Raw genomic sequence first — 25,160 nt, 5'->3', positions numbered from 1 at the left:
GCTTCATTTTATTGGCCATCATCCATTCCATTACCCTCTCCAGGCGCTTATTCAGGACTTCCACAAACCTACCTGGCTTAGCCAACTCTATTTCTCTTTAACAGGTAGACTGTCATCCACGTATTGGTGACACCTTACTCCAAATCCCTGGATGACCTCTCCCAGCACTTTCATTTCGATATTAAATAGCATGGGGGACAAGATGGAACCCTGCAGTAACCCATAGCACAAATGCCATGGGGCTGAGCAGTCGTCTCCCAGCAACACCTTCTGGGATTGGTTGGTCAAGAGCAGAACTACCGAAGCATGGTTCCCCCACCCCCCACCAACCTCCCTAGAAAGATATCATGGTCAATGGTATGAAAAGGGTTCAGGAGAATCAACAGGAACACTCCCCCTGTCACTCTCCCAGCAAAAGTTGTCAGGGCAACCAAAGCTGTGTCTGTCCCCATTTCCTACAAGTCTGCCTGAAGCTGTGTATCCACCACCCTCTCGAGCACCTTGCCCAGGAATAGAATTGTTAGCCACTAGGATGGAGTTGTTTAGATCTTTTGAGTCTGGGGATGCCTTCTTTATGAGAGGTGTCAAAACTCCCTATTTCAAAGTTGTTTTAACTACACCCTCCTGCAGAGAGGACTTTATTACCTCCTGGACCCAGTCAACCAGTCCAGCATGATACAATTAGCCATGAAGGGCAAAGTCAAACCTGGATGTGGTCGGCAGCACCCTTTGAAGCACCGTGGCCACCATCAGGCCTCACCATCTGAATGTGATCCATACAACCAGACTGCTCTCCAATAACATCCTGAGACTGAACCAGTCCAACTGTGGTGTCCTAAGTCACGCTGAACAGGAGCAATTTTGTATGCAAAATACATTGCAAAGAAATTGCAGTAGGCTTGTTTGTTTTCTGGGTTAACATCCCCTGGGGCTTGAGATAACAGCTCCTTCACAAGTTGGAAAAGCTCCACTGGACAGCATTGTGCAGACCCACTAGTGGCCGAGAAGTGAGCTCACTTCACTGCCATCACCACAAAGTAGGCACTGTAGTGTGTTCAGTTACATTCATGTATAGTTTTTATCTACTTGCATTCTAAGTGTCCGCCCAACTGTTTGATCATCCAAAGCTCCTCAGTAAACCAAAGAGCTTTTTGGACTCCATGGAAAGAGGGAGAGAACTCAGGGGAAATCAGGTATGTAGCTCAGGTCATGTCCCCATTCCACAAGTCAACCAGAGCTGCAACAGGAGCACCAACCTTGCTGGCCAGAAAATTTCCAAGAGACATCAGGAAACCCTCTGGATCCATCAGTCTCCTGGGGCAGGCCCTCCTAATTGTCCCCCACCTTTGCAGAGGTTCCAAGTGTCTGTGAGTCTAAATGTCACCCGTAGTGGACAGTCCATGACAAGGGCGGAGTGGAAAATTCCCCATTACCAACCGATGTACAGCATCCCAGAGAAAACCAAAGTCTAGTGCAAATGAAAACAATCTAATTGTTATTTCCTGTTAACTGCTATATCCCACCTCTTTCCCATTATCCCACCATTCTGTTACATTCGAGTGTCCAGTAAACAAGGCCCAGGGACAATCCATATAGATGCATGGTAGGGCTAAGTAGATAAGGTTTCTCAGTGATTCCCACAGAGTTCTGTGAAGAAAACACATACATTTTGGGATAAGGGGATGAGAGGTGGGTAAATAACAGTGTTTAGTGAGACTGGAACCCCATTTCCCCACCCCCATTAAAACTAACAGAGTATTATTATTATTACTAATTAGTTACTCGTTTATTTATTCCTTTCTCTCAAGATGACATATATAAAGGTTATCTTATTTATCCTTACAAAAACTCAAAGGAAGGTTAGGCGAAGAGATAGTAACATGATTCTCCAAATGCATTTACTTAGGAAACGTTTGCTTGATAGTATTCCATCCTATGGCTTGTTCCTAACCATATTACCGACATACTGTTGCAGCTGTAGCTTCATGTATCTATTTTCCTTCCCTGTTCAGATCTCTCAGCCTGCATTCAGACATGTCATCAACATTAAGCCTGAATATGCAGAAACCTGGCTCCTTGCTATACTAGCGCATGCAACTTGCTACTCTCCCTTCCTTGCATAGAGCACAATGTAGGAATCCTGGTTTAAAAACTCCACCCATAAGATACAAATTAATGAAGACACGTGGCTTCAACTGAGCTGGTTTTCCGCAGACAAGACACATGCCAGTGTGTAAGCCAGGCTTAGAAACCTGGCTTGTGGGAGGCAAAACCAATTCCAGTTAAATTATAAACCTGCAGTAATACATTATGGGTAAATGGAGCTTGTTTTAAACCATATTTTCTCCTTGTGTTCTGTGTAAGATGAGAGGAGCAACGTGTGTGTAACAAGCCAAACAGCCAGACAGGATCATATACAGTCCATATTAATGTCTGAATGAGCTAAGCTTTGCTTCTTATTGCCTGAGAACCACTGTCTTAACTCACTGTCTTAACACTGTCTTAAAATACAATTAACTCTAAACATCAAAACCAAAAAAACCCCAAGTGTCTCATGATAAGTAGAGTATCTGCCTATAGAATGGACTATGGCAGAACACAATTCTGAATGCTCAAGTAAACTGAGATTTTCAGAGATAAGCAGAGGAAACCAAGATCTAAAAAGACACGGCAGCCCTGAACATTCCAGTTAGCAGTGGCCAGGTTTTGCAGAACACAATTCAACAAGCCAGAAAAAAATAAAGAAATATACACAAGCAAATATCAATCTAAACTATCAAGAAAAATCAATGACGCTCTCTGTTGATAGTTAACTCAAGGTGTGTTCTTATTGCATATTTTGAAGAAAGTTTCAGCATTGTATACATTACTGGCTTCCCCCTCACATTCTTGCTTCCTTTCCCTTTCCTCTCCTGATTTTCTGTACCTGCTTTCTCCATGGCCCCATTCAACTGATTTTACATAACTGATCAAAATATTAAGAAAATGGTTACCTTGGTGAGAAGAAAAAAGATTAACAGGAAAAACGATAAACTAAAATAAAAGAGCAAGGGGGAAAAGAACGAAGTCACACAGGAAACTGTTTCTAAAATCTTACTCATGATGGTGTGTCCACAGATCCAACTCACCACCTGTTCCAGCAGTTAAAAGCAGGTTACAAAGACCAATGAAGGCTTCTGATTTTTCGGCTTATAATAGCAATGATGTGAAAGAGAAGAATATCTATAAAGATAAGTACCAAAGTGAAAGATCTGCTCCAAGTGCTGAAATTGAAAGGCCACCATCGGCATACTTCATTCCCTATGTGCGAACAAATGAAGTGTATTACCTGGATCCAAACGCACCCATGACTAGACCTTCGACACATGATCCGCAATACCAACAGCCAAATGGTACTAAAACACAGATTTAGATAAATGCCTATGATTAATGAATCCAGCCCCGATATTTAAAATTATATTAGTAAAAGTGTAATCAATTGCTTATAGTACAATGTATGCAGTGAAATATCTCCATATGCTTCAATTGTTTGCCATCTAATAATACATTCTAGTGATAACATTATGTGGTAATAATGTAGTTAAAATAATGCATTTTAAAATAAACTAATTTGTTATGGATGCATTAAACATTTTATTCTTCTGAAATGCTATTGTATTGTCTTCTTTCCGTTAGAACAATTTTACGATAATCATTAAAAACATTCATTCCTGTACAATAGTCAGAAAAGGGTAACACTGATTGATGTTAATCTCATCTATATTTATTTTTAGATTCTTACCATACTCCACGGCAGATTTTTAGCTCCGATCATGTAAGAGATCCACTTTTTAATCCCAATGTGGTGAGAGACAGGCAGCAGGCAATACTCAAAGGACTCTCAGAACTACGACAGGTACTGTATGAACTAAATTCATAGTGAATATTTTAGCGTCACGTTTTCCTGTATTATTGTTTTATGTATATTCCATCTCCTGTTTTTGAATTTTCATGAGTTGTTTTCTCATATTACCCTTTTACCATGTAATTCTTCTCACATTCTGTATTTAATGTTACAAATTATGGACTATTAAGCATGGAGTCAACATTCTGGCTCACTTGCCAATGTTGTCTTTTTAATTTTGGAAACCTATTTGTAAATATAAAATTACAATAGAATAAGAAATAAGATGCCCTGACCTGGATAGACCAGGCTAGCCTGATCTCGTCAGATCTCGGAAGCTAAGCAGCATTGGCCTTGGCTAGTATTTGGATGGGAGACCATCAAGGAATACCAGAGTTGTGACGCAGAGGCAGGCAATGGCAAACCACCTCTGAATGTCACTTGCCTTGAAAACCCTATGGGATCACCACAGGTCAGCTGCCATAGGTCAAGAAATAAATAAGATATTCCTAAGCATTTTTACAATCGCCTGTTTATATGAAAAAGAATGAACTAGTTGAGTTATGGACTGCATGACAGACTGCAGGTGAAAGGTTATAGCTTTGAATGCCCCATTGGGACAAAATGTTTACCTCTTACCCCTTGTGACAGCAGATCTGGCACTTGTGGGAGAGGGAGAAGGGGAAAATTTGACCCCTTCCACCTCTTAGTAGTAACCACCTTACTTAAACATGTGGCTACTAATCCACATGAATCGCAACATCTGGGGAATGGAAGGGTCTTCTAGGGGGAGGAGAATATTGGAAATAACTGCAGTCCTTGCACCAACAGATCGCTGGATCCAGCCTAGAAAGCTTGCTATGTGAGGAGGGATATAAATATTATCTTCAGTGAAGTGATATAGGCTGCAATCCTCAGAATACATTCCAAGAAGTAATCCTCATTGAATAAAATGGGACTGACTTTTCAGTAAATGTACTTTGGATTCTACCAACTCATTCTGTGTACTGTGTAGATTGACGCAGACAGCATAATTTTTGTGGCATATTTGGTATATTTATCAATAGACTCATAATAGGCACATATTAAGCCAGTCCTCTATCCTCTGCACTGGCTCCATCTGGAATACCAGATCAGGTTTAAGGTGCTGGTTATGACCTTTAAAGCCTTACACGGTCTGGGACCCTCTTATCTGCGGGACCGCCTCTCCTGGTATGTTCCCCAGAGAAGGTTAAGATCATCGAATACCAACTTACTGGTGGTCCCCAGCCCGAGGCGTGTCCGGCTGGCCTCGACCAGAGCCAGGGCATTCTGCCCTGGCCCCAGCCTGGTGGGACAGTCTTTCTAATGAGACCAGGGCCCTGCGGGACCTTATGGAGTTGTACAGGGCCTGTAAAACAGAACTGTTCCACCAGGCATACGGTTGAAGCCAGCTACGGTTCCTACCACAAATGCTGGCCTCCCTACCTTACCCGCCGCTGCCGAACCACTGCCTGCAGGCCATGCTGTAGCCTTATATTGCAACATTACGCGCCATCAGAAATTATAATTTCAATTGATTAGGGCAATTTTAACTCAGTGTTATATGTGATTTTATGGTTTTTACTGTATTAAGGTTTGTGTGAGCCGCTCTGAGCCCAGCTTGCAGGGGTAGAGCGAGTTATAAGATTGATATAATAAATTAATAAATAAAGATAGAGTTGGATGCCGGGTGGGGGGACTCACAGAAGGAACTGGCAGAGTGGATCTTCCCCCACCTTCCTCTTCCCCAGCAGATTATCTTTCAAGACTGAGGAACCCTGTTGAACAGAATATATCACAGTTTGGGGAGCTATAGTGAGGAGGGGGGATTGGGTGAAATCCCGTTTCCCCCGTGAGAGGATTTTTGGGACAAATGTTAAGCTGCTGTGGGAAACAGAAGGTGGGAAAAGGTCTACTACACCAATTCTTTCTACAGCCTTTTCCATGGAATCCAGTTTATGGTATTTCAAAAGCACCTCAGCTTTACACAGTTTCTCTTTTTTTTTTAACTAGACAGCAAATGAAATAGGTAAGAACAAATATGCGTACAACTTACATTGGAGTTAGTTTGACTGCACCATCAGTAAATGGTTAGGTGACTAACATCTGGGAGCCAACTCGTCAGCATGTTCTGTTGCCACGTAGCCTGCTGGAAGAGACAATATAGAATCAGATTATAAGTACCCAGGTAAAGCTTCTTAGTATAGAGCTCTCAAGATAACTATAGCGCTATTAGCTGTCAGTTAAAAGTCTACAATTAAAAGGCCAAGTGAAAACATTTACGGTAATTTCCTTCCAAATTTTTGGATGAATCAGCTTTAGCCATTGAACTTTTCTTGTTAAGCCCCTATTTACACTATTCATAGCATGCCTGTTGCATATTTCTATTGCGTATATTCATGTTTAGATTTGTATCGAGCTTTTAAAATAGATCACAACTTACATAATGCAACATTTCTATTTTAAAGCTTTCCAATTTAAGAAGATGAAGAGTTGGTTTTTATATGCCGACTTTCTCTACCACTTAAGGGAGAATCAAACCAGCTTACAATCACCTTCCCTTCCCCTCCCCACAGCAGACACCCTGTGAGGTAGGTGAGGATGAGAGTGTGTAACTTGCCCAAGGTCATCCAGCTGGCTTCATGTGGAGGAGTGGGGAAACAAATCCAGTTCACCAGATTAGCCTCCGCCACTCATGTGGAGGAGCGGGGAATCAAACCCGGTTCTCCAGATCAGACTCTCTAAACCACCGCTCTTAACCACTACACCACACTGGCTCTCAGTAAAAAAAAATCTTACAATAAAACAAATGAACCTGTGAATGAAGATGGAGAAGGAAACCCGTAATAAAAACACAATTGTCAAATAGTTACCAGAAGTAAGATTCTATATTGCATTTGTAAGTAAGTAAAAGCATCTTGTGGTTCTCAGTTGTGTACAGTTCAGGTACAATTTTATTGTCAAGGCTGAATCTCATATAGCATAAATACCAAGAGATAGAGATGATCAGACTACAGGTACTGGACATATAGCAAATTTCTGATGTCACTTGTACAACTGCTGATGGAAGACTAAAGTGATAGCTGTTTACAGCACAGAATGGAGATCTCAGTTCTATATTTTGGTTAAAGAGTGAAAACATTTGCTCTCTTGTGTGTGAAAAGGAGATCATGCTTAAAACAGTGTGCCTGCTCAAGTGATCTGGAAGGCATCCCCTAGGGTTAGGGGGTCCCCCCCCCCCACTTGTGAGCATAAATAAGGGGTCTTCTTGTTGAGACTTGTGGCAAAAAGCTCTACTGTAGGGTAGCCCCACTGTGCAAAAAATGGGGCAAGAAACTCCCGGCCTAGGGACCATTCACGCATTTCAGTGCCCTGTCTGCTGAGCAAGTCCGCTTTGGTATTGTGTGAGCCCGCTATATGAAGTGCTTGCAAAAACATCTGGTTTCGAATAGCCTAATCCCAAATAGCTGTTGCCACTGTACAGAGGGGTAAAGATGTGATTCCACCCTGCTTGTTTATATAAAACATCGCTGTTGTATTGTCTGTCTGCACCTGTACCACATGTCTTTGAAGGGCAGCTGTGAATGAGTTAAGGGAGTAATGTATAGCTTTCAACTCCAACAGATTAATATGTAATCTCTTTTCATGAGGAAGCCATGTGTCTCGGACTGAGAGACTGCTGCAGTGGGTCCCCCATTCCTCCAATGAGGCATCTGTGGTGACCATAACCGGAGGAGAGAGACCCAAATGGGATCCCAGTAGTCAAATTACTATACTGTGAGACCAAGCTAAGTATCTAACAGTTTTTCTGGTTATAGAAAATCTTGTGTTTTGAGAATGATGTAGAGGGTGGAACACTCTAATAAACCAATTTTATAAAGGTCTCATCTTCAGACAGGCGAAATAGATAGTAAACATAGTGGAGGCTGGTAGGAAGTAGGCTTAGAGCAGCTACCCTGCTTATGCCTAGTATGGTGAGATGGTTGTGAAAAACCACTTCGTGGAGGATATTGCTGAGCCCCATATTAATACGGTTGTTGGTAGCTGTGGTGAGGGTGTTGGTATTTGTGCTGATATCCAGGTTTAAAGGAATGAGCAGCAGTCGGGGTGATCCCAAAAAATCTTGTAATGTATGTATTCTTCTTTAGTTGGGCTAAGTACTCATTCCTCTTGGCAGAAAACAAAGATGCGCCCTCAAAAGGTAGGTCCTCTATCCTAGACCTGGTTTTCAGAGGTAGAGCTGTCGAACCTAACCACACACGTCTCCTCATTGCAATAGAAGATGCCGTGGCCCTTGCAGAGGCATCAGCAGACTGCCTACCTGCATTGATCTGCTGCTTCGGGAGTCTCAAGACTTCAGTTTGAATCAGTTTTGCTAGAGGTTTATTTTCCTCTGGCAGCATATCTAAATAAATATAAACAGGAAAGAGCAGCCCTCTTGCTGTACCTTATACATGTTTTCTACCTTTCTTGAGGTATCCGGAATGGAAGAAGTCTTCTCCCAGATAGCCTTTGCCAGATAGGATACACACTCCAATAAGGGAAAAGCAATTGTCCCTGGTGTGTCGGAGTATAGAAGATCCAGCATCTTATCTCTTGGCTTCGGAACCGTAGTTGTAATTTGTATCTCCAATGACTGAGCCATCCCAGTAATTTGTACTGCACAGAAACAGATGTCTTCACTCAAGGAGACCAGTTTCTGGTCCCTGGCAGCCTCATCAGAGGAAGGACCCAAAGGAAAGCTGAAACTAGTACCCGAATGGGTTTCTTCTTCTGATCTGTAGATGGAAACTGGAGGTGGAGGTAGCATTGGTAGCGCCCATCACATCGGTACCAGTGGTCTGATCCGGTGCTTAGAAGATTGGTGTGTTGGTTCCAAACCGGGGGGGGGGGTGTAGATTATTCTCCCCACTCTTGCGGATATGGCAAAGGATAAAAGAAGGGGCAATGTTGCCACGGAACCAACGGTAATGAAGTTGGCCAAGTTGGTTGAGTTGGAATCAATGGTTGCAGCATGCTGGAGGTTAGATCTATGTATTCCATAACTTCCCAGCTACAGGCCTGCTCATGTGCAGTCTCCAGTGTGGGACTGCATAGAAGTTCGACAATGAACACTTACTTTCTAGTGTATGCAGTAAAAGGGAGATCATGCTTGAAATGTGTTGTCCAAGGGTTTCACAATTAGTCTGTCTGAAGCCTGATAGAAGTTAGCACTGATATTTAGTAGTTGCGCATATGCTTTATGATTTAGCATTCTTTAACTGACAAAAGGAACTATTAACTAGCAAGTTGCATTATGAATCGTCTTTGATCCGAATGAAGATTGCTTTAAACTGTACAATTCAACGCACAACCAGCAGTGAATATATCCCATTTTAATTTAACAGTTCAGGGGTGAAGCCAAGGTGAATTCTGGAAGCCATACAGAATATAATGGGTCACGAGGAGACTCACAGAATATGCCGTTTATTAATTTAGTACAAGTATTTGACAGAAGCCCATTTTACCAGATGGTCTGGTAAAAACAGTGGCTGGTTAAATCCCTGATTGGTGAGGCCAAGGGTAGTGTGGAATCACTGTTACTGGGCAAGAAAATAATGGGTTTTCTTGGAAATGAAGATTTTGCTAGATTTTTGTGTAGTGCCCCTGTTCTTTTCAAATGCTTTTTGTTATTTAAAAAGCATTGTTTGAAGCATTGCTATTGCTTTTATAAATTATTCATGTATTTTTGGGTGTGTTGTGAACCACCCTGAGCCCTGCCTTGGCAGGGGGAGGGTGGAATATTGTTGTTATTATTATTATTAATTTCTTGACAGTATTCCTGCTCCTTTTGCTTTGCTGAAGGAATGGCTGATCTCTTCTGATTAGTGAAAAATTCCAGGCTTAGCCAAAAAAAGCCCTCACAGTACTGACATCAGATGAGCAAAGTAACATATCAATTTGAATATATAACTTGTGCACTTTTTATTGTCTTTAGTTTTAAACATTAGTGTACCAAACCATTTCCATTTCAAGCTTTAATCCTTGTTCTTCATGAAGGCTAGACCGTTCTAATAACACATTTCCAAGATTCTGGCATGTTGCACACAGAAATTCCCCCATCTTCTTTGTTGTGGGGAAATTATTTAGTCATATTCTTCAATGAGTAGCTAGCAGCTCAGCCATCTTTGTAGATCATTGGGTTTGCAACATTACATTAGATGAAAACACTAAGAATCTTCTCTGTTGTCTATTACTCTGACTTGGGAACGATGTAGGCATTCAAAATGATCCCAAATGTTTGAGTCCCCCCTTTCTTGAGTTCACATTCGGAATCTATGGGAAGGCAAGTTGATATTACATCTGCAGTTGACTTAAGTTCAGGGATTTTGCCTGAAGATGTGAGGTTTGTTTGTTTTGTGATGGGATCATTTTCCTGACATGGTGAACTCCATCATGAATTGCTTCAGATATGAATCCATGAAAAATGGCAGCAGCACTTACTTCTGTGATCCTGCACTAAATCAGAACCATCATTGAGTTATGTGGATGCTTGCACAGAGATATTGGTGCTACCCAATTCCATTGCACTGTTTGGTACTGCCACATTTGGTCCTTATTTCAAAGATAGCTAGTAGATTAGCCAGTGGAGGCTAGCCCATTACCTCCCGCGTGTGTATTCACTAGATAAGAGCAACTTTGCCCTAATCTTGTTTGATTATATCAGTTAATTGAAACTGTTAGGAACAATCTTTCTGCTCTTGCTTTTGTTTAATTGCTGCCTCTTATTTGTGCTTGTTTCCATTTGGGGGGGGTGTCCTATGTTATCCAACATTAGCAAATAACCGGATTCACCTAAGTGCGTATCACTTCATATATTCATTTCTATTGCTGATTCACATACAGGAATTCTTGCTGTAGTTTGTTGTAACCACCTCTTTATGTCCCATGAATTACTAGTCTTCCATCTTGTATGAATGTTGAAGCACAAACAACTGTGCATTTACCCATGGCCATAGCACGGACCGAGAATAGAAATGAGATACAATCATAAATGGATGTTTGAAGATTCAAAAGAACCTTGGTGAATATGTACTGATTCTAGAATTACTAAGGCTTCTAAATGGGAATACTGATATTGGCAAGATAATTTGGTCATTGCTTAAAAGAAGCTGGGTTCAGAAGTATTTATAGGGAACAGTCACAAAGCATGTCCTCACGGTTAGCTTCCTTCTCTGTTCTCCTTATTGCTTCAGGCTTGTTTCAAATATCTCAGGATACGGAAGCGCCTGTGGCCATTCAGTGGATTTCATGGGCAGTTCACGCACCAAAATCTTGTATCCTACTTGTGTAAAGAATAAAAGGCCAACTCTATTATGACTGTGCCATTTTTGTATGGCACACAGTACCAACCCAGATTGAAGTGGGGAATTTGTGTTGTATGGCCATCCTCTAACATAGGCATCAAGATAAATTTTCCTAGAATCCATTATAGTTTCTAGAATTCAAAAAAAAAATTGCTTTGGAAAACGGTAGTTCTTGTCCTTTTAAACCTAGCTGTTGTAACTGTCAGACAGGTGCGTAGTCCTTTCATGGTTATGCTGCTCAACTTGTTAACAGGTTTCTCTTTGTATCATAGCCATCCTTAAGTCAAATCAGTTTGCCAGTTGATGTTAGGCTATGTTCCCGAACCAAAGTAAAACAGCAGTGTATGCTTCTGTGGGGATTAGTCTACTTGTCTTGTCTTACTTCTGAATTCTTCACCCACATTTTGAAGAACAGAAATACTTGTACCACGAAAATTAGTGCAATATCTTAAAAATTCTTTTCTCTAGTGTATTGCCATATTGTCAGGAATAAAGAGACCCTCCAAAGAACCCTGCTCCTTTAAAGTTTGCAGAAAATAGGCAGGAGTTAGAATATTTTCATGTTAAAGAAGTATATCCCTACTTCTCTTTAGCTCTTCTCAATGTGACAGGTATGGTGTAAGTAAAATGGAGTGAGAATCTTATATGCTGCCCTGACCAGTTTGAAGGAAGGGTGAGCAACACAGAAGTTAATGAATATCAAACTGAAGTACTTTTTCAGTTTGAGAAAATGTGTTTTATGTTTGCTAATGAATTTAATATATTGGTAACCACAAAATCCTGAAGTAGCTTGACAGGCAAACTAATACATTGAAGATCATGTCCAGGTAAAATCAGCAATAGCTTGTCTTACAAATCAAAGAACGTACTACTTCATTAAATGTGGTAGAAGCATATAAAATCCTATTTAACAAAGAAACACAGCACATGTGGCTCTTCTAGAAACAGGACTTCAAAGCAGGATTCTATATTAAAAGACCATACACTAAAGGACAGCAAATTGAGCATTTGTACGGACTTATTGAAAGCTTGCCATCTGATATGTGTGTATCACTGACTTAATTCAGAAGATGTTGAAAAATAAAGACAATCTGAATTCAGCATACTATACTGTGCATACTAAATACTAACTGGGCTTATCCAAATGATGGTACATTACTAAAATGGTGGGCAACTAATCCATAGCTTGGTTAAGAGTAAGAGGTAGGCTTGGAGGTCTTCAAAATTTCAAAGGGTATCCACTTCAAATACAAATATTGGTGAAAAGCCTTGAATGAAGATTATGTATACAGACTATTTTAGGTAGTTTTCCAGTAACTAAATTTCCAAGTGTATAAAAACAAGAAAAACCACATAACAGGAAGAATATTATCAAATTTCACATTAAGTTAAAAGGCTACTGGTTGCATACCTTGGGAAAGAATTATCTAATTGGCGATTTTATTGCTTCAACGGAATTTTCCAAATTAAAAGTTATTTTTCTGTAAACTTCGTTCTTTGAAGAGCAAGCGCATGGAAATTTTTGCTTGCCACACTCAAAATCCTCTTTTGTGCTTGTCCAAAACAGTGTTTCCTGATTATTCTACAGCATTGATGATAGCTTCACATCCAACATTATGGATGGTTCTCCCAAATAAATATTTGTTTGGCTGTTCAGTCTTATACTTAGCCCTATTTGTATCTTACAGAAACAGAATTGTTTGTAGTTACAGCATTGCATTACCAGCGAACTTTAATGTGCATGTATTGTGATTAAAAGTACAATCCCTTCAGTGAAGCAATTTCAAGCATAAGCAAACTAGATAAGCCCTACTGTAACAAAATAAAGAATTCTTCAGATCTTCTTAGAAATTAGCTGTTGATTTGCTGTATAGAATACCAACCTAGGTGTATTTTATATGAAGACATGGATTACTTTAGGATTTATACAATTGACTGAAATTCCAAGACTGATATTGCAGTATAGTTCAGCAAGGAAATTGTGATTGGATTTTGTAATGACATGTAAAAGCAACTTAGACTCTATCCACAATTAAGTGGCTTCTCCTGTGTGGGTTTCCATATGGGAGGGGGTGAAAATGAAGAAGCAGTGACCATCAGTTGTATCCAAAATGTACCAATCCACAGGCAGCTGTTTTCCATTGGCTGAAGAGATGTTTATAGGTCATGCTGAAGTATTGTGCAAGAAAAATAAAAAAGTGGAGACCCATTACAAACATAATGCAAAACTATAGTTTAACTGTTATTGGTGCGATTGCCTGCAGGGCACAGTGACATATAGTTAAGAGTCTATGAAGCCAGGATGTGAGACCAAACTGATTTGGTAGCCACAGTAATTCCTTATAATTGTTTGTGGTGTATGAATGCTGACCTGGCTTGGTCCCTGATGACACTCTCCCGTACTCCCTGGCTACACTTGGGAAGGCAGAATTTGAGTAATTGGATGCGAGCAGAATCCTGGTTTCACAAACTAATTTACAAGAGAGCACCAGAAACTGTAGTATGTCATCTTAGTATTTGTATTGTTTTTAAACTGGATTGAATGTACTGATGTATGTGCTGTCAAGTGACAACCAACTTAGTGTGACCTTAGCAAGGGGCTTTCAAGGCAAGTGAGAAGCGGAGGTGGTTTCCAATTGCCTTCCTTTGTAGAATCTTCCATGGTGTACCCCCATTCAAGTACCAATCCTGCTTAGCTTCAGCGATTGGACTATACCAAACTGCCTTCCCTCCCTTTCACAAACTAACCATAGTTAATACATCAATTTATGTTATGTCTGAACTGGACTTAAATGCAAGACATTCTTCTGCTTGAGGAAGCTGTAATAGCTTTGTATGGTGGACTCTTGTGCCATTCCCAGAACAGCATTAGCAGCTGGTTTTCTCCTCATGGTTCTTTGGGCCGAACTCAGAATATTCTCCAGTATTTGTGAAAATAAAACATCTATGCTAATAGCACCATAGCAGTTAAATAAATGTTGGATGGCAGCAATCTTATGTCCTATAGATAATCTCTCTACTAGTGCAGTTGTTAACTTGACCAAACACTGCATTGGCAAGACAAGCATCTAATGGAATACAGGCATACTTCGGAGATATTGTGGGTTCAGTTCCAGACAACACAGTAATATCGCAGTAAAGCGAGTCACATGAATTTTTTAGTTTCCCAATGCATATAAAAGTTATGTTTATACTGTAGTATATTCACAGTGCATTCTTGAAAGTTCGCTGTTTGGGGATGGCGGGGAGGAGGCGCCGCTGTGGCACCTCCTAACCCATGCCAGAAACTGAAAAAGAGCCTTTTAAAGGCTTTTACAATTTTAAATGGGGCATTTCGCCCCATAGAGAAACGTGAGGCTGTGCCTGGTAAAAAGCAGGTGCAGCCTCGCTCTTCTCACCGCCAGCGTACCCGGGGCGAACGGGGACAGGAGGCTGCCTAACAGCAGCTTCTCCCCCCGAAACTCCCCGGGAACGCCTTTTGGGACGCTGGCGCAGGCCTTTACACATTCTCAGGCAGGTCTGCCATGGCTGTGACCAGCATCCAGGCCTCCACGCCAGTGCTGGGGCCACTAACACCGGCGTACGTAGCCCGGGCACCAGCGCAGAGGGCTCAAACGCCGGCGCAGCACCTTCCTGGCCTAAGGGCTTTTGCCCTCAAGGCTCAAAAAAAAAAAACACAATGTACTTCAATTCTTAGTTGCTAGTAATGTGACACACACGAAGTGAGCACATGACGTTGGAAAAATGGCGCCGGGTTGCCACAAAACTTCAATTTGTAAAAAACACAATATCTATGAAGCACAATAAAACGAGGTATGCCTGTAGTCCCCACTATGACTTTCCTTGGGATAGAGGCCATTTTTGTTCCACACTTTGCATCTTTAATCAACTAATGTATATTTTGTTCTTAGCTGCTCACTTTAAGCAAACAATCAAAACAAGCATATGAACGAACAATGAAGTTTATCTGCATTTATTTGGGGTAGGTTTAGGCCACTAAAGTTAGTTTGGTGAAGGTACTAATTTTGGTGTTTCACCTTCAGCCAAAAATTTTAGATATCTGAATGTTGTTTTAGTGGTTTTCATTTAGTTTGAAACAGCATCCAACTCCTAACACGGTAAACATAACACAGTCAGAACTGATAAGAGCTTAAAACTGGTAAGCTTAAACAAATTGCCTTTTTAATTTATTCAAAAAAAGGAAAAGAGATAATTCCATTTTGTTTGGGGGCTGAACTTCCCTATGTTCTAACACAAAGTTGTTTCCAGATAAATCCAATACTGACTTCAGCTACTACTTCTCATCCATGCACTGACTTCTTGGTATGCTACAAGAATGCCATCACCTGCTTTTCAAGAGATACTATTTTTTTTAGTACAGCTGCCTTTCCCCTCCTGTCCAGCTACTTTATGTAATATCTTGACACCTAGAAAATTCTAGCACCAGAATGTTTATAAATGCAAGAGCTCCTCATTATGAAGATTTCTCTTTAGCAATGATAGACAATTATATATGTTCTATGAAAAGTGGTGACTGCCTAAACTGCTTATCACTTTTGTAAAATAAATTTGTGCATCTTTTTCCAGGGCCTCCTCCAGAAGCAGAAAGAATTGGAGACATGCCTTATTCCAAGCATTATAAGCCAGGAGGAGAACTTTATTGCACCATTTTAAAAATTCCAGGATTGATACATGAACATTTTGCTGTGTTGGCACTTTATAGTACTTACTACTGTAATTATAACCCATATCTGTGTAACAGTATGGAATTTTTTTCCGAGATGCTTGAATAACTGACTACATTTTGTATATTTAGGATACATTTCCAGAAACAGAGAATTCATATAGAAGGAAACAGCACTATAGCAGGTGGTTTTGTTTACATGGAATATTTGTACAACTAATTTATGTGTGTTCTTGGCATGAGGAATAAATTATTAGGTGTTTTAATGCTTGACTTATTGTTTTGCTTCATACTAAGTTGTGTTTGCTTATATGTAATAATTAGTTATCCCATCAGTTGCATACTAGCAAGCCCATTTTATCATCCAGAACTATTATAAGAACTGTATTTTAAAGCTTTAAAAAAATCAAACCTAAGATCCCAACATTACCAAAGCACACAAAATATAAATAAGTTGCTAATGGTGTGTATGGACTGTGGATCAAAAACACAATAATTTATTAGATGGCACAAAGGCAGCCTTTGTTAGAAAGTTATGCTAGTGACATTTAATACTAAATTTTGAAATGTTCTAATTTTTATACATTACATGAATAATAGAATTAAGGAACTGATTTCATACTCCATACATTTTTCACTGAAGCAAGCTGCATTGTAGATTCCAAATTATAATTCTATATATAGCTAATAAGGTTAATGTATAGTTTGAGCTCTTTTAAGAATTAGACCTGATTTTAAAACAGGAAAAAGGAATGGTGTAAAATATGGATAGTGGCATTTGTGGGGTATGGGCCAGTTACCTAAGATATTGGACCAAGTACGCCTAAGAGGACTCAAACTTCTTTTGAAAGTGAAAATCAATGTTCAGATTCTGTTGACAAAATTTTAGGTCCCTGTTGCAAGGGCAGAGAAATGCCTGTGCAAAGATTATTAAACCACTAGGCATTTAATTTTTACTGAATTTCAAGTTGCTCTTAAAACATAACCTTCCTTGGAGGAATAGAGATCTCAAACTGATTTTTCCTGGATCAGCTTCCAGTCCACAAATATTTTATTTCACTACATCTTCCATCAGATTGGTGCTTTTAGAAATATTGCACTTTTGAGCACCTGAACACAGGATCTCGGTAACTAATACAATACAGTTCTTCCACCAGATAACACATTCATTCCTACAGGAATTGTGCAGATGTGATTGTATTGGTATCTACTGTATATTTTGTAATTTAATTAGTGATGAGCAAGAACTCCAAAATTATTTTGAACATTTAAAAATTAAAAGCTGTGCATTTCTTCTTCATTGGCATACATATCTGGCAGCCCCCTCCCTTTTTAAAAAGAAACGGAATGGAGATTCATCTGTTTCCCCTGCCTCAAGGCTACCCCATCTCTGTTTATTACTGTTACAGGATGTCACACAAAACAGTCACAAGAGGGATACCCTCAGCATTCATCTTAAACAAAGCTGTGGAAGAAGTCCACAAGTCCTGCCACCTTAGATATACCAGGAGCCAAAATGGAAAACCAGTCCCTCACACTGCATATACAAGTATGCCTAAAGCAAGGCTATCAGGGATACATATGAAACATTTTTACTTAGAAACATCTAAGCCAGGCTATGCATATGCCAAACCATAAACTTCTTAACCACTTACTTGGATGAAGCTACATGGGACTAAGATCAGGTTCCGGAAAAAACTGACTTCAACCTATATACTCTTGTGTGTAGTTAACCAGCTAGTTAAACAAGAGCCCATAGATATATAAAAGGTTTGAAGTTCAGAAGAAAAGTATTTGTACCATTACATCTGCCTACATTGCCACCATGCTCTATCAACCCCAACATTTCATCCACTTTGGAAACATGCCTTTTTTATGTCACTTCCTTGAAAAGCCCTTTTGCTTGCCAAACTGATCTTGGCATTAAATTACATTAGTGGCTAAATACAGGGAAAGTAAATTAAATCTCTTTAAAATCAATCTTTCTACAAGTTGCACTCTAAAAAAAGATTATACCCCTCAACCAGAAACAGCTACACATGCTGGGGAAGAAGGATCATTCATGTTTCTCTTGTTGGTTCAATAGCTCAAAGACCTTTTTTCCAGCTCTATTCTCCTTCTGACCTTGCTCTTCGAAGTTCAAGTCAATAACTTTCAATGTAGTCTTACATGCAAGTCCAAAGCTGCTAGCCTGCACAGATTTTTACTGTGCCTGTGCATGCATGCCAACCAAAATTTTAGTCTACCTATGAGAACTAATATTTATCAAGCTTGTTCACCACAAAAGCCATTTTAGTATTACCAATTTGGATATACAAATCATTCACCTACCTGCATAAGTTCTAAAAGCACATCCCTCAAAAGCAAAACAAGTTGTTCCAAGTCCTTCCATCCTGTTCAACATGTCTAACAGTAAACATCCAATGCCACCTTCGATTCATATGCTTTTCCCACCGCTACGTCTATCTAGAGCGCCATTTAAACCACACCTATTCTCTAGACTTCTTCAACTGCTGACCAAGTTTGTATACACTTATTTGTGGTTTACGCACAACTTCATATTAAGAAAACATTAACATACAAGAGAATCCTGTAATACATATCATCAGTCTTACCTCTGACCACAAGGTCTCCAATACAATTTAAGTTGTCTTGTTTCAAATACAGGCATACAGGATTACTTGCACCTATGTAAGATGACCTCAATGAAGCTACGAAGACTACGAAGGACTAGAACACAAGTAGTCAAGGCACTACTTTTGTCTGATTTAAAAGATTAATTTTAATACTGCAATATGAACATGAAAACATTTTGAGCTTTGGGCTTAGAATAGTAATCTTATATGGGTCATGCTTTCTATGACTTCAGATCTAGCTGAGCTTAGAGGTCACTGACAGAACAATCCTAGGGAGAGTGACTCCAGTCTAAGCCCATTCATTTCAATGGACTTAGACTGGAGTTACTCTGCATAGGATTGCACTTGTTAGTGTTTAGTGGCAATGGCAAAGAAAAACTTTTTAGCTGCATGTCTTTTCTGGAAACAGGAGACAGGACAAAATGCAACTTGCTACTGTGCCCTGTTTAGATGGTAATTTTATTTTCAAAATGGAACTGCACCATCCACTGGTTGTTCTAACTGAGGTATACTGCTAAATAAACTACAACTACCTTTACATCTATGTAAAGCTTTTGGTACAAAACTGTCAAATACGTACATAAAGAAAAAGTGGTTTGGCTATCCTGTCACATTTTGCCATTAAAAAACAGACTTGGCATTTCACATATGCTTCAGGCAAATATTGTTTACATTAAAACAGACTTCAAATAGAAGTCTCAATTACAGGTCAAATACAAAATGTAAAAACTTAGAAGTGCCAACAAACAAGTTCATTCAAGTACAATAAATGTTAAAAAATATATATTTATTTCAGACTCCAGGTGCTTCAACTGGTACAGGCCATCATGATTTAAATAAGACAGAACAACCAATTGAGAAAAGGGACAGGAAATGTTTTGATCAGAGAATAGAAACTGTTAAATTGCTTTTTTTAGTAACAGAAAATTCACAACAACTTATAAAAATGTTTAGCTTTGCTTAATTCTGTTTTGAATACGGCCTGGGAGATGAAGACTGGTCCATATCCATTTTCTGGCTGTAAGCAGTCAGGAAGTAATTTCCACCTTCTTGGTTTCGACTTGTAGGTATCGGATACGTTGCTCCTAGAAATGTCTGGTGAGTGAGAACATTGAAGTGACTGAACTGATGGGGCACACTTAACTGTCTATTGTAAATCTGAAAGTTATTGAAAGGAACTTGTTCAGCTGAATTGTTTTTTTCTCCTTCAGTAGAGCATGTCATAGAAACTGGAGTAACTGGCTGTATGTCTTGCACATCCATTTTAGAAGTCTTTTCTGTCACAAGGATGTGTCCTTCAGCAGACAGCTGAGTCTCAAGCTGAGAGTTCTGCTTGCAGTCTGCTCCACGTGATCCTTTGGTCTCTGTCCGCAAAGCTTCCAAATGGGAATCATGCTTTGAGACATCATTGCAAACTTCTATTTGTGGTGCTTCATCCCCTGAATCCAAAGACATGTCCTCCTCATCCTTCTCATCGTTTTCTACAAGAACTACATTAAGAAGAGAGAAATCCTACTCTATTGAAATAAAAAACTTGTCTAAAAGTACTACGCACTACTCACACAGTGTTAGGCTTCAGGTTTGAAAGTCGCATATCACTTAAGGGCTGGTCTTCTGCCATTTTTGTTCACTTACTCAACACACATTTAACCCTCTGTGTGAACGTCCAGATATTCCGATGCTAAAAGCTTCTGCGAAATGCGTTCATGCTTACTGTTGGGAAACCCCAACTTCCAGCTCCAAAGAAGTTAATGTCAAAACAGCATCTAAAGTTATACAGGAGGTCAGTATTTGATATGAAAATTACTGAATACAATTACTGACACCCTCACTCACTGCTAAAGACTTCCGAATCTTAATTCCAATATCTTCATACTTAACCCCCTACAACTAATGGAAACCTCTTGGATACCTCTATTAGATCATTTCTATATTCTAATATAGTACATAGCACTCTTCCTCTTTACAGTTTTTAAATTATGGTTTATCTCATCACCTATTTTTATTTAAAAAGCGGACATGCTACGTTTTTCCTACTTCTAGCTATCTATACGTGAGCAAATTAAATTAAACATGTAGTACCTGATTGTCTGTCATGATCAACAGGTGGAGGAAGGCTGTTTTCTTCAGTAACTGAGTTATGGTAGCCAACAAGGCTTTTAAAGTTATTCATGAAGTTATCAACTGTAGTAACCACTATTCCATTATCAGCGTAAGTTCCAAATGCTTGAATATTCTTTTCTAAGTAAGGAAACAAAAGATTATTTGGTATATACCAACAAAAAAAATATGTATTTTTTTTAAAAAGGGCAATCCCAATAATAATTTCTACCTGTAAGGAAGACAATGTGCCTTTGTTGCAAATTCTGAGCCTGAAGATTTATGAGACAGTCTAATTCTGGAGCATTGCGAGTTTGAGAATCACAGTTATGGTACGACAGAATCTCAACCATGTGCTTCTTTTGATAAGCATTCAGAAGTGTCAGCAAGGCATTTGCGTTTGCATTTGCATTTATTCTGGAAAAAAAAGAGCAAGGAGTCTACTCTTTTTTAAAATGGGAGGAAATATCTGTAAAGCACACCTTAATACAAACATCTTGTCTAACATTAACAGGCTTTTACTAATTCACAGTGGGTAGCCGTGTCTGTCTGCAGTAGTAGAAAAGGGCAAGAGTCCAGTAGCACCTTAAAGACTAACAAAAATATTTTCTGGTAGGGTATGAGCTTTCGTGAGCCACAGCTCACTTCTTCAGATACAGCTAGAATGTGAATCTTTTACTAGTTAGGGAGAAAGCAAGATTATAAATTACAGCCTGAGTCTCATTTTTAAATGAAAGCAGAGATCTTGCATGGTACAGCTGGAGACTCACAACACAGCCCTGGAGTTAATGGGCAGGAAAAGACAGCAAATATATACATACAGGAAACTTTACAGAACACCTGTGCTCTTAGCAGGATTTTTTTTTAATGGGAGGGAGGGATTCTGATACCATAAGTTTCAGCCACAACATTGGAGAAGGTGGGCCAAGATGACAAAGTTTTAAAACATGAAATAAAACCAGAGATGTGAAGCCACCCACCCTAGCAGGGGAGGGGACACATTTCTCCCCTCCCTAGGACCAGGTTTCTTTTTTTTTTATAACTGGAAATTCTGGGGACCTTAAAAAAAACCTGAAATAAATTCTCTTTGGGAATGAGTAAATGCTTTAAAAAAAAAAAAAAACGATCAATGACTACTCACTCAAAATGCTTTCAAGTACTTGTAGTATGACATTTTTTTCTATAAATAATTTACAGCATTATTACACAAATACCCGCTAGCCTGTTCTCTCCACCAAAGGCATATTAAAATCATATTTCTTTTAAAAAATGAACAAAATCAAGAGAAAGATACCACTGATTTGAAAAATCTTGACTTTACCGACATTTTCAAGGATGTTTGTTTAAATATAACTAATTACATCTTTGATATACAATAATAATAATATACTACTGAAGAGTTTAATGTGAAGTTTAATTAAGAATCCTAATCTATTGACAGTGTTGCAATACTGTAAGTCTCTAAAGACTGGTTTCTAAGTCTGAATAATATATCTCCTTTTATTTACTACACAAGTTATGGTTTCTATTTTCAACTTTTATTTTCCTATTTCTCTGATGGCAAAAACAAAACATATGCTTAAGTTGCGTAAGGTAAAAACAGGCTGCAGTTCTTCACCACCAGAAAATTTACATCTATATTTAAAACTAATAAAATTAGGTGCAGCTGCAAAAAAAAACCCACAATATAAATCAACACTTTCCCATATTCAGACTTACATTTTACCCAATTTTTATTCTTAAATGTACAAGAAAACCACCTACCTCCCAAGTTCTTTCAATTTTTTCTGTATTTTACAATGAACTTTCCATTGCCACTTTCCATCTGGAGTACTCATCGCTTCAAGAAACTTTAGAAAACTGTTAAGTTGATCTGGTTTTCAAGACAGAAGGAATATTGAGGTGCGTGTTTTAGATTTTTTTAAAAAATCTAAGCTTATTTTTCTCAATGCTCAAGTTAAGCAGTACATCTGAGTCAGAGAAGCAGAATTTTCAGCAGCGTATATCTATCACAAGAAGGTTTTTTTACTGACCTAAAATTCTTGACTTTATTGATTACCTGGCCACATCTGCATCTCTACATGACTTATTAATAGGAATTTTTGTACATTAACATGGTGATTAATACTTCTAAAGAAAATAATGCTTTCAGAAAAGCAGTGAATGATTTAGAACTAGACAATCCTTAAATGGTAACACCACAGACTCCTATTTTATGAATTAAAATTGGATAATAAGACTTCACTTTATGGAAGCTATATATCAAACTGCATCAACTGTGAGATTGTCAATGGAGATGTAATACTCCTGATTTCTGGAAGTATGCTGCAGAATCACTACACTTTCCTCCTTCCCCTTTCAGAATGCCCTCCGCCCGCAATGATTTGCTTTCATAACAGTATAGTGCTACATCTGCATGGATGCTGACCCAGGTTAAACATTAACCAGTAGGCTCACAAATTTTCAGGCTATGAGAAAACTTGGGTTAGTGCTAGCTGTGGTTAGCGCCAAGACAGATGATATACTCTTGTTTTTTTTTAAATCTAAGCTTATTTTTCTATGTCTCAAGAGAGCAGTGATCCAGCTCAGTGACTTTCATGGAATCTGCTCATCATAAAGAACCAATAATGGCTAAAATAGGTAGCTAAGATGGTATGCCTGAGGGCACAGCTTTCTATTTTTGTACAACATTTGGATTTGAGGTGCTTTATAACCAATGTATCTGAGCCATACTGTTACTATACTCTAGTAACAAACAATCTTGCCTTGCCAGCAGAATTCCAGTGATAAAGTAAAAATATACCCACTGACTTTTTTTAACAAACAAAAAAACACAGTGCTTGGCTGCCTGAGGATCTTGAAGTTATTGCCTGCACATCAGGAATCAAATATTTTCCCACCACTGAACTTGCCTACATTAAAAAAAATCTTACCAGCTGTAATGAATTCTGGATTAAGAACAGATTCATCAGAGACAATGAAGCCACCAGAAACAAATAATTCATTGTAAGTATGATTTTTCACATCATCCAGACTATCAACACCAGCAAAACTGACGCAGGATAGCCTCTTCAGAGTTACTAAACATGGTATCTATTTTAAAGAGAATATATTGTTAGAATCTTGACAGTACAACAATAATTAATTAGGGAAGACTGTGTAACAGTTACTGAATTAACGGTGCATTCCTGAGAGTTCGGCATTCAGGGATGGCGGGGAGGAGACGCCACTGCAGCGCCTCCTAACCCGTTTCCCCAGAGCCGAAAACTCAAAAAAAGCCTTTTAAAAGCGTTTTAAAATTTTAAATGGGGCTTTTCGTCCCACAGAGAAAATTGAGGCTGTGCCTGCTTTTTAGCAGGCAAAGCCTCGCTCTTCTTGCTGCCAGCGTACCAGGTGCAAAAGGGGACAGGAGGCTGCCTAATGGCAGCTCCCTGCCCCCAGAACGCCCCGGAAAGGCCTCCCAGGATGCCGCAACGCCCCCCAGAATACCAGCGCGGGCCTTTACACCGGTGGGTTGTCGGCAGAAGGCCCTGCTGGCGTTCCTTTCCTTTCCTTTTATCCCTCAGAAGCTCCTTGATCAATTGATCTTGAGCAGCATCTGCTGGCGTTCCGGGGTGGTGCTGCCATGGCAGCGCCTGGCAACTGGGCCTCCACACTGGCGCTGGGGCCACTAATGCCAGCGTAAGTAGCCCAGGCTCCGGCGCAGCGTCTTCCTGGCCTCCCAAGGGCTTTCGCCTTCAAGGCTCAGGAATATGCTATATGTCTGGCATTTATATATTATAATATAATCACAAAAAGCATCTGAATGCTATTGAGAATCTTTACTGGTAATCAAACTTGGATGTATCCAGAGTAAATGAAACTTCAGTGCCACCAAACTGCACATGAATGTCAGTTATGAATTTCACATACCTTATGAATCTGACTGGCAATATCTTCATTTTGGATAATTATAAGCAATTTATCCAAGTCAGCCCTTCTTCTTAAAAACTGTTCAGGATGGCACTCTGTATTGCCTAGTTTAATAAGATATTCCTAAACAGAAGTACCAAAAAGGTTAAGCCAAATAAACCATATGAATTCATTTACGTATCATAAAATTTGAAAACAGGTAACAATGCAAGAACGAGACTGGACTGTTACACAGCAATATACTTAATATTTTATTTTATTGGATTTTTATCCCATCTTTTCCTGACCAAGGGATCAATATACCTGTGAAACAGCATGTTTTAATGTTTACTCCACCTGTGAGTTAGAGACAAGCACTTTTTCTAATCTTACAATATTTTAAACATATTACAAGTGTTAAGAAGAACTTTCATATTGCCATCCCTTACTAAAGAAGGAAATGCTTGACATACTGGCTGTTTTCAAACACACCATAAACTGTTCATGGTTTAAGAACCATTTCTGCCTTGAGACTATGACAGGACAACAGAATACTACTAACCTGAGTCATGATGCAGCTTATTACTCTCACATAATAC

The 25,160-nt window shown here is 39.3% G+C and overlaps 2 protein-coding genes across 2 annotated transcripts in view; one reads left to right on the top strand and one right to left on the bottom strand.

Moving 5' to 3' along the window:
* CCDC66 (coiled-coil domain containing 66) overlaps positions 1 to 16,200 on the top strand; it is a 48,690-nt gene extending 32,490 nt beyond the window's left edge. The window contains exons 17-19 of the mRNA XM_056856709.1: positions 3,118 to 3,392; positions 3,774 to 3,895; positions 15,838 to 16,200. Coding sequence (XP_056712687.1) covers positions 3,118 to 3,392; positions 3,774 to 3,895; positions 15,838 to 15,924 — 484 coding nt within the window. The 3' untranslated portion in view covers positions 15,925 to 16,200. The remainder of the gene's footprint in view (positions 1 to 3,117; positions 3,393 to 3,773; positions 3,896 to 15,837) is intronic.
* A 3,136-nt stretch (positions 16,201 to 19,336) lies between these two features.
* TASOR (transcription activation suppressor) overlaps positions 19,337 to 25,160 on the bottom strand; it is a 52,116-nt gene continuing 46,292 nt past the window's right edge. The window contains exons 19-24 of the mRNA XM_056853276.1: positions 24,583 to 24,705; positions 23,604 to 23,763; positions 22,435 to 22,543; positions 20,903 to 21,087; positions 20,653 to 20,811; positions 19,337 to 20,060 (exon numbers count right to left, since the gene is read on the bottom strand). Coding sequence (XP_056709254.1) covers positions 19,531 to 20,060; positions 20,653 to 20,811; positions 20,903 to 21,087; positions 22,435 to 22,543; positions 23,604 to 23,763; positions 24,583 to 24,705 — 1,266 coding nt within the window. The 3' untranslated portion in view covers positions 19,337 to 19,530. The remainder of the gene's footprint in view (positions 20,061 to 20,652; positions 20,812 to 20,902; positions 21,088 to 22,434; positions 22,544 to 23,603; positions 23,764 to 24,582; positions 24,706 to 25,160) is intronic.

Source organism: Euleptes europaea, chromosome 1 (assembly GCF_029931775.1).
Source record: "Euleptes europaea isolate rEulEur1 chromosome 1, rEulEur1.hap1, whole genome shotgun sequence".
In the NCBI taxonomy this organism is placed as follows: Eukaryota; Metazoa; Chordata; class Lepidosauria; order Squamata; family Sphaerodactylidae; genus Euleptes; species Euleptes europaea.
This window is presented reverse-complemented; position numbering and strand designations above follow the sequence as displayed.